The following is a 9,493-nucleotide window of genomic DNA, read 5'->3' as shown; positions in this document are numbered from 1 at the left end:
AGGTGACACAGGAGGCTGGTCAGAGTCCAAACCCACACCCTCCTCTCTAGACACAGCCTCCCACACCCTCTGCTCTTGTCTGCAGGAACTATTTTCAGTTTGCCAAAGGCATCAGGACAGCTTTTGGACATGATGTTGTATGAGTCAGTGATGTGCTTCTTCCTCTTCTCCTCCTGGCTGACTCCTTCCAGTCCTGCCAGGCTGAGTGTGAGTATCATGAAAAAATGTGGGTGATGCCATTTGCCAGACCAGACATCTCTAGAGCATCTCCGCAGACCCCCATCACAGCTCTCCTCTTCACACTAAAATTCTGGGACGCTGACTCCTTGTTCATGGGGGCTTTCTTTACAATCCCACAGCCTCTTCCCCTTCTATTTAGCATTTTGCCATCTGGAAGGACCCAGAAAAAGGAGGGAAAAAGGCTCTGGTCATGACTAGTGACAGACTCTCGTAGCAGCTTCAGGAATCCCTAGGCTTGTACCAGCCCCTCAGAGTTGCCAGTCTGGTTCCTATAGCATTCTTTTAGCAGCTGGTAAAGAGAAAAAATTAGACCGTAAAGAAACATGCTCAATGAACTCAAGATATCTGTGGATATCCTTAACCAAAACAGCTATTATTTTAAAACACTTTCATAATCCAAACATTAAAATGTTCTATAGTTACTCTTGCTGTATATTATGCATTATGACATGGGCTTACGTGTTATAATTAAGTTACTGGGGTGGGTCACCCAGCAGGGAGGTGGGTGGTTTGTGGGTGCGGACAGCATGTGATTGAGAAGACTCAGATTTCACTTTCTGGTTGGGTGATTGGGCAAAGATCTTATTTTTCTGGAGCTTTTTTTCTTTATGTGTAAAATGGTAGTAATAGGAGAGTCTTCCTGGCATTGTTTGGGAGGCCAAGTGACAGCATGAGATCACAAGCCCTTTGTCAATTGTAGCATGCTTTAGGGGGAAAAATGGGGGTATTATTTTCCAGAGTGTTAGAGGAATTTATACAATATACTGCTCGCGTTTAACCTGGGAATGCTAATTCAGGGAACTCATCAACAACACGGCAGGAAACTTCGGCAGCAAAATCCTTTCGGAAACCCCGGATAAAGAATCCGGCAGAATGAGGGAGAAATGGCAAATCAAACCTCACAGAGACTCTCCTTGAAAGATTACGGGATGAAAAATTAACTTGGCACTGTTGGGGGTGGGAATGCGGACGGCTGCCCTGGATGCCCGGTCTTCAGCCTCCGGTCACTTTCCTTCCCCAAAGCCATTTTAGTCAAAGGTCATGTGTGAGTCTTGTCAAAGGCCAGCTTCCAATGGAATCATTGTCCCCCGGGACAGCGGCCCCCTGACTACATCTGCATTGGAGAAATCCCAAAAGCAAACGGCCCAGTGCAAACAAGAGCAGCCCGAGGCAGCCGTCCCGGGGCAGAGCTCACAGCAGAGGCCGCGTCCGCAGCGCCCGGGCCGGAGCAGGCGCCCAGACGGCCGCAGCAATGAGCCGCCGCGCCGAGCGGGTACGGTAGGCGCCTCCCTCTCCCCGTCCTCCATTGCTTGGGCTCCCGGGTCCCAGCTGCTGTTCTGTCAGCCGAGAAACCTTGCAAAGGGCCTCCGGATGTGCCGGAAAGCGGTCCCCGTTGGGCTGCGTTCCCGTGCACTCAGCTGCAGCGATTTCCAGGCGCGCGAGACGCAGAGCGGAACTCATTTCGAGCTTTGGTTGCCAGGGAATGTTTGGGTTTGTAAATATGTGTCTCGTTTCTGGAAACCCAGCCGGTAGTCCCTGCAGAGAGGGGCCGTGGACGAGTCTCCAGTCACCGCGGCTGGAACCTGTGCCAGTGGGAGCTCCCCTGGGCGCAGCGGGTCTCGGGGTTCGGGGAGCTCTGTCCTCCGGGGCCGCGAGAGGGCTCGGCGTTTGGTGGATTACCTGTTGGACCAGGGCTTTGCGGGGAGGATAGGGATTTTTAAAGTCATCTGCTTCTGTATTGTGCTGTGGGATCCTACACTTGACTCCAAAGGCAACAGACATATCGCAGATGGAGGGAGCCCGTTCCACATGGCCGGGTCCCCTCGGGGGCTCCACAAAGGGAAGGTGTTGCCCGGCGTGCACGCAGCCGGCGGCGGCACAGCCAGCCCCCTCGGCCCTTTGTACTTCACTATTTGAACAAGCTGACTTTCAGATGAATCTGGCTCGGTTTTGGAGAAGAGTTGAGGGAACCCGGAGTCTCAGCCGAGCAGGGGTGCTTCTGATCCGGACTCGGAAATCTCGCAGGGCAAATACGGCAGGTGGGGAGGGTCGGAAGGGGCAGCGTGTACAGCCGGCGTTCAGGTGCGAGCGGTGGGTCCAAGGCTTTCGATGGCTGTCCTGCTACACACTCTGGTTTCATTTTAACAGGTTCAGCCCCGAACCGAGCCGCTTCTCACTGATAAAGACAATGAAAACAAAAGCCTTTCTAGCGCTCAGCAGGACGCAGAGAGGGAAGCCGGTTCTGTCGTTTGTTTATGAATTTTTCACCCAGCCGGGTCTGCCGGGAATAGGACGTCTTCCTCACTTCAGTCAATCGATGTTTGTTGAGTTTCTGCACTTCCTCTCTAGCTGAAATTTTTTTTCCTCCTTTACCTTCCCACCAAACGTTTTTTATTTAAATAAATAAATTTATTTAATTTTTGGCTGCGTTGGGTCTTGGTTGCTGCACTCAGGATTTCTCTAGTTGCAGCGAGCCGGGGCTACTCTTTGTCGCGGTGCCCGCGATGCGGGCTTCAGTAGCTGTGGTTCGCAGGCTCTAGACCACAGGCTCAATAGTTGCTCTGCGGCATGTGGGATCTTCGCGGACCCGGGCTTGAACCGGTGTCCCCTGCTTTGGCAGGCGGATTCTTAACCACTGAGCCACCAGGGAAGTCTGCCCCACCAAACTTCTTGAACGAGTGGGTGACATTCACCATCTCAATGCCCCCACTACCCAGTAACTTGCTCATCCACAGTCAATGGCTTCTGCCCTCCCTTCTGAAGACAAACCTTGGCCAGGGCCACCAGAGACCTCTTGGGAGCTAAACCAGAGAGTGTGTTGTGTTCAACCTCCCCCAAGTCTTCTCTGTGTCATTTTGAACTGTTGGCCATCCCCCCGCCCCCATCCCTCTCTTTCTTTCTTTTTTTTAAACTCTGTCCTGGATTCTTTGATACCACACTTCCCTGGTTTCCCTCTGACCTTCTGAGTTTCATTTAATGCCTCTAAAGGTCTTCCCTTCATCGGCATTGGTGTGCCCCTGTGTTCCTTGACTCTCTTCCCTTTCCATCCAGTAGTCTCCCTAGGAAACCTCTTCCACCCCCATGGGTTCACCCACTACATACAAATCTATAGCCTATCCAGATATTTCTCCTAAATACCAACCTTTTCTATAGAGGATCTCCACTTTAAGGAGCATCTCCACTTTAAGGTGCATCTCCATGGAGCACCTTAAAATCAACATGTTGGAATTGAATTTGTCTTCTGTCATTCTCTCCCAGGCCTGCTCCTCCTTTTCTGTTCTCCAGTGCTCAAATGGCATCCCTAGTTGTCCAAGCCAGACATGACAGAATCATCCTAGACAGAATCATCATTCCTCTCTTTCATTCATGACACCTAGTCCTATCTGCTCTCCCTGCTTAATGCATTTCATACACATACCTTCCACTGTTTTAGTGTAAGTCAGTACCACCCCAAATTTGATTCTGGTCACAACTTTCTGCTAGTCTCATTTGAGGCCACTACTACCCATCCCCATGCCCCCTGTCTTGTCACCATACTGTATCAAATGGTCTTCCTAAAATGCAATATGATGATGCCGATCTTTTTTGAAAAGTCTGCCGTGGATTTCTATTTTTTTCCTTTTGAGAATAATGTTGATGTACACAGGTTCTCTGGGACTTGCCTTTCTCTTCCCTTTTATCTCTCATCAGTCACTCCCTCTACACATATTATGCACATTTTAATACACACTTTATGCATGTTGTATGCAAATTTATGCATATCAAACTATTTGCTAACCATGACTTTCCTCTTTGTCCTTCCCTTAGATCTAACTTCTCTTTTTCCCTAAGGACTCAGCTGAGAGCCACTTTCTCTTGGAGACCGCCCCTCATCCTCCAGAATGGGTGGGTGGCTCTCCCCTTTTTTCCCAGAGCTTCCTCTGTTCCTTCTATCAGAGCATTTACCATTCTTTATTGCAAGTATCTATTTACTTGTCTGTCCTCCACTGGTCTGTAGACTCCTTGAGGGCTGGCGTCAGCTCTATTTGTCTGAGCATACTTCGAGCCTATAGCCTGGACCCAATGAGGAAGCTCAGTAAATTTGTGGGAATTCTTGTACAATTCTTGTCAATGACTATGATCTCCAGGCATTGAATAAGATGAAAGAGATACAATGTATAGTACAACATGGTAAAGAATGAAAGTCAACCCTGATTATCAGGAAAAGGTGTAGTCTTCCAATTATTTAACAGAAGAAGGGTGTAGACTTTCTGGGTACTTAAGATAATCCCCCAACTCTCCAGATCTACCAGCTCCCTCTCCCATCCACATCTCAGTGGCTTTCTCCTACTGCTGTCCACATCTATCCCAACCTTGCCCAAGGCTGGGAAAAGCTGCACAAAAAGCTGTTTTCAATTCTGCTTTGGCTTTGTGAAAGCGAAGGAACCGTTTTCAGTATAGTACCTGGCCCAGGAAGAGGTTGAAGACCAAGCTAGGTGGACTTGTAAGAGAGCCTTTTGACAAGCTGATATCAAAGATACAAGCTGGCATCTTCTGATACCAGAAGGAAGGCTCAGAAGGGACCAACACGTGAGATCTCTAAGAGCTGCTAGAGAGTGATGGAGATGAAAACATTCAGTTTGATTTTCTAAAGAAATTTGTGCACTTGAAACTCTAGACAGAGGTGAATGATGATGAAGAGAGTTATTTAAACTTCAGATTATTCTTGTTTGGAGCCACAGTCCTTGTGATACTCAAATGTACGTTACTCTTCTCAGAAAAAATGCACAATATACAAACATGGCACTTTCCATAAGCTTTCAGGAGGTTCGTACAAGCCTACTCTTGGAACCCCTTGTGTTGTCATGAACCTCGGGTTAAGAACCTTGAATCAAAGAATTCATTCAGGGCTTCCCTGGTGGCCTAGTGGTTGAGAATCTGCCTGCTAATGCAGGGGACATGGGTTCGAGCCCTGGTCTGGGAAGATCCCACATGCCACGGAGCAACTAAGCCCATGCGCCACAACTACTGAGCCTGCGCGTCTGGAGCCTGTGCTCCGCGACAGGAGAGGCCGTGACAGTGAGAGGCCTCCGCACCGCGATGAAGAGTGGCCCCCGCTCGCCACAACAAGAGAAAGCCCTCGTACAGAAACGAAGACCCAACACAGCAAAAATAAATAAATTAATAAACTCCTACCCCCAACATCTTAAAAAAAAAAAGAATTCATTCATTCAACAGATATTTGGGAGAGTAGGTGGTGATTAATAGGAGCCCACATAAGTCCAATAATGCATATTTTCTCTTTTAGAGGATCTCAGTGTAATGTGTGGTATTGAGTTTGGAGTCACAGGACTTGGGCTCATGTCCCTGTTTTGGCACTTGCTAGTTGTGTGACTTTCTCTCTGAATGATAGTTTTATCATCTATTAAAAAGGATAATAAGTGTTGGAAGTGGTGACTAAAATAAAGTTTGTGAAAATACCTGGAACATGGTTATACTCACTTAACATTAATCAATTCAAAAACCTTGGTTTTAGGAAGGGCCCAGATCCTGTGATATTCTTCTGGATTAGAAGCATGCACGTGGGCCGGATTAATGACTGGATGCGTTTACTAAAGAATAGCTGATTGACAGATGGACGTCTTTAGGATGGTATGCTACTGGGGTCCATCTTCATTACTGTTTTATTCAATATTCTTAACATCCATGAAGGCATAGCACACTGATCACATTTGCTCAGAGAAAAGGCATAAGGATTAGGAGTCCAGAAGTTATCAATTAGTTGTAGCATACTTTGACTTTTTATTTTTAGAAGCAGTGTGCAAAAATAGATATAAAATATATCATGTATGGCAGCCAAAAATCAATTGCAAATTATTGGGTGTGTGTGACAGAGAGAGAGAGAGAGAGAGAGAGAGAGAGAGAGAGAGAGAAAAGACAGAGAGGGAAAGTTAAAGACAGAAGTGGTGGCTTCATATAGTTAAGGTTTAGGGATTTAAACTGACAATAAATCAACCATGAGATATTTCTTCTAAAATAATGTTAGGTTTTATTAAAAGGTGTATAGCACATGGAAAACAATAGACCTTCTAATCTGTATTATGCAGACCACATTTAGAACAATTGTACCTGGTTCTGGGTGCTACACATTAACACATTTTTTGAGCACATACATATATCTTATATATATATATATATATATATATATACACACACACACGTGCGCACACACACGTGCGCACACACACATGCATACTATTTGCCAATCACTGTGCTAGACACATGACAACAGTGCTGAAAAGAGCAGACCTGCTCTCAGAGTTCACAATATAGCAAAGGTGTTAGATGAATTAGCAGGTGATTTTAATTAAATGTTTTACTTGTATAATAGCGGAAGCTTAGGTCCCTGAGGAACCCCTTAAGAAGGGGTTTTTAATCCAGACTTAATGGAATTGGGGTAGACTTTCCGGAGGCAGTGATGTTTAAATTGAAACCCAAAAGCTGAGTAGGGCTTATCAAGGCGCAGGTGGTATAGGGAAGAGGGTTCCAAGTGCAGGTGACAGTAACTTCCATAGGGCAGAAGTCCTGTGCAAGGAACTGAGAGAAGGGATACACACACAGAGGAGAGGGGATGAGGGAGATGAGACTTGAGTGGTGGTCGGGGATAGAACTTCATGCTCTGAAGCCGTAATTGATCCTGAGAAGAACAGGGAGCCATTGAAGGTCGTAAGCAAAGCAGTGTCACAATCAGTTTTGTGTTTTGGAAAGGTCAATATGGACAGAGCATTGGAGGGATGGTCAATGAGGGAGAGAGAAAGAGAGAGAGAGAGAGGGAGAGAAACGACATAGGAGGAGTTATTATAGTAGAAACAAGAAGGGATGGTGGCTCCAACAAAGATGGTAGCAGGGAGATGACAAGAGAGGAACATTTTAAAAGCTAATTAGGAGATACAAAGCAAATAGTGACAGGGCTTCCCTGGTGGCGCAGTGGTTGCGGGTCTGCCTGCCGATGCAGGAGACACGGGTTTGTGCCCCGGTCCGGGAGGATCCCACATGCCGCGGAGCGGCTGGGCCCGTGAGCCATGGCCGCTGGGCCTGCGCGTCAGGAGCCTGTGCTCCGCAACGGAAGAGACCACAGCAGTGAGAGGCCCGCGTACTGCACCAAAAAAAAAAAAAAAAAAAAAAAAAAGCAAATAGTGACAAACCTCAGGGATGCTGTAGGAAGGATGTCTGTAGGACATTTAACCTGCAAAGGAGAAGGTCTAGAGAGCTATAGTATCTGTCTTTACATCCTTCAATCTCCATGGGAAGAGAGATTAGTATCGTGCTTTTCTCTCTGAGATGGCAGTGCTGGGCCAAATGGGTGGGAGATACAGGGAGATAAATTTCAGCTCAATACAATGAAGAATTTTCTAACAGAGCTGTTCCAAGGCAATGCATTCTTTGTCACAGAGATATTTAAACAAAGGCTTGATAAATATGCTTGGAAAATTTGGACAGGCAGGGATGGGGTGGCCAAGCTGGAGGGCATTGACATTTCCTTTCAACCCCAGGATTCCAAGACTGTGTATGAAGTTCAAATATCTTACTTAAGCTGGCATTTAAGGCTCACTGTGACCCAGCCCTTTGTAGGGAAGTCTTAGGTCCTGGTTTCCCTGTATAATCCTAGTGCATGCCTGGTGTCTCCTAGTAGCTATTATGAGCACTCAATGTTCACTCTCAAAAGGTCCTAGTTTGAACAATAAATTTTATGATCATCCATCCCTTGACTTAATGTTCCTGCCTCATGCCCTGGCATTCTGTTAGAAACCTTACAAACAACTCATACTGAAGTTTTTGTTACTCGCAGAGGAAACCTGGCATTTTGCTGCATGTTTGTTTACTTAGGCCGTTTCCTATGTCAGGAATACTCCTCCTCTGTGCATTCCGCATACTTCATTGAGAATATACTTTTTCATCAAGGCCTTTTTATAACACCGTGGGTCGCATTAAAGTGCTAAGTACATAATTATTTTTATAAATATTTGATCTCCCTCTATTATCCCCTAGAAGCCCAGTACTAAGATCTGTGAAAAATAGTCAGCCAGTGATATGAATGGTACAATGTGTAAGGCAGTAACGTTTCAGAAGGAAATTCCCATTTATTAGAAAAAGTCACATTTTCATTTTTAAAGTGATTCATGCATTTTGTAGAAAAAGTTTAAATTAAGGAAAGCACCAGGAAGAAACAAAGAATTGTCTACAATCGTAGCACCTATAGATAAGCATGTGAATATCCCTTCTATATTCTTTTATGCACATGTAGTCTTAAAATTGGAACCATGCATATCCTTCTGTAACCTGCTTTTCACTAAAACATACCAAGTGTGTTACCCCATGTCATTATATATTTTTCAAAAACGTGGTCTTTGGGGGGTGGTGAATTGTGTTCCATTCTGTAGCTGTCTCATGCTTTGTTTAACTAACTTCTGGTGGACATCAGGTTGTTTCTATCTTTTGATGTTACAAATAATGCTTTGATGACCCTCTGAGACATACATCCATGTACCCATATATCCATCTGTATGGGACATTTACATTTTCTAAAATTGCAAGATAGTTGACCAAAATCTGATATTGAGTTGCTAAGAAAGCATGAGTTTAAAAAAGGTCTAATTTTACTTTAAAAACTTCACTATTATTCTGTTATATAAATCTATTATATATGAATATTATGTGCATGCGTATGTGTGTGTCTCCACTTATTAATTCTCTAATTTCATGAAGGTATCTGATTTGAAAAGGTATCAACAATCTGTGGGCTTGATGCAGAAGTGAGAGATAACAAGTGAATACATTTCTTTTTTTTTAACATCTTTATTGGAGTATAATTGCTTTACAATGCTGTATTCGTTTCTGCTTTATAACAAAGTGAATCAGTTATATATATACATATGTCCCCATATCTCTTCCCTCTTGCGTCTCCCTCCCTCCCACCCTCCTCATCGCACCCCTCCAGGCATGAATTGAGTTTGAAATCTAAAAACTTCAGTGACTGTATCAGGGTGAAAAATTTTTGTTTCCAAGCTAAATATAAGGAAAAGTGATGACATGTATGTTGCAGGATAAAGAGAATTCTCTGAAAAGAGAGACACTGCCTAATGTTCTGGTGTCTGGAGGAGATATGTGGCCATGGCCTTAGATCTTTATTCTAAAGTAAATAATTCATCTTCTTAGACACTCAAGGAGCAGGTAGGTCTCCACTGTAGAGTGAAATGTTTCATCTGAGAAGCAG

The 9,493-nt window shown here is 45.0% G+C and overlaps 1 protein-coding gene across 2 annotated transcripts in view; it reads left to right on the top strand.

The window, feature by feature from the left end:
- The first annotated feature begins 1,276 nt into the window (after window positions 1-1,276).
- Window positions 1,277-9,493, top strand: part of ENPP2 (ectonucleotide pyrophosphatase/phosphodiesterase 2) — a 107,146-nt gene continuing 98,929 nt past the window's right edge. Inside the window, exon 1 of one of the 2 annotated variants that reach the window (XM_032610575.1) lies at window positions 1,277-1,513. In XM_032610575.1, coding sequence (XP_032466466.1) covers window positions 1,493-1,513 — 21 coding nt within the window. In that variant the 5' untranslated portion in view covers window positions 1,277-1,492. Of the gene's footprint in view, window positions 1,514-5,823; window positions 5,872-9,493 lie in introns of those variants that run through there. The other variant, XM_032610577.1, reaches the window with a different exon arrangement.

The sequence above is a fragment of the Phocoena sinus genome, chromosome 17 (assembly GCF_008692025.1).
Source record: "Phocoena sinus isolate mPhoSin1 chromosome 17, mPhoSin1.pri, whole genome shotgun sequence".
NCBI classification, from domain to species: domain Eukaryota; kingdom Metazoa; phylum Chordata; class Mammalia; order Artiodactyla; family Phocoenidae; genus Phocoena; species Phocoena sinus.
The sequence above is the reverse complement of the archived record's forward strand: the minus strand, read 5'-3'. Positions and strand labels throughout refer to the sequence as shown.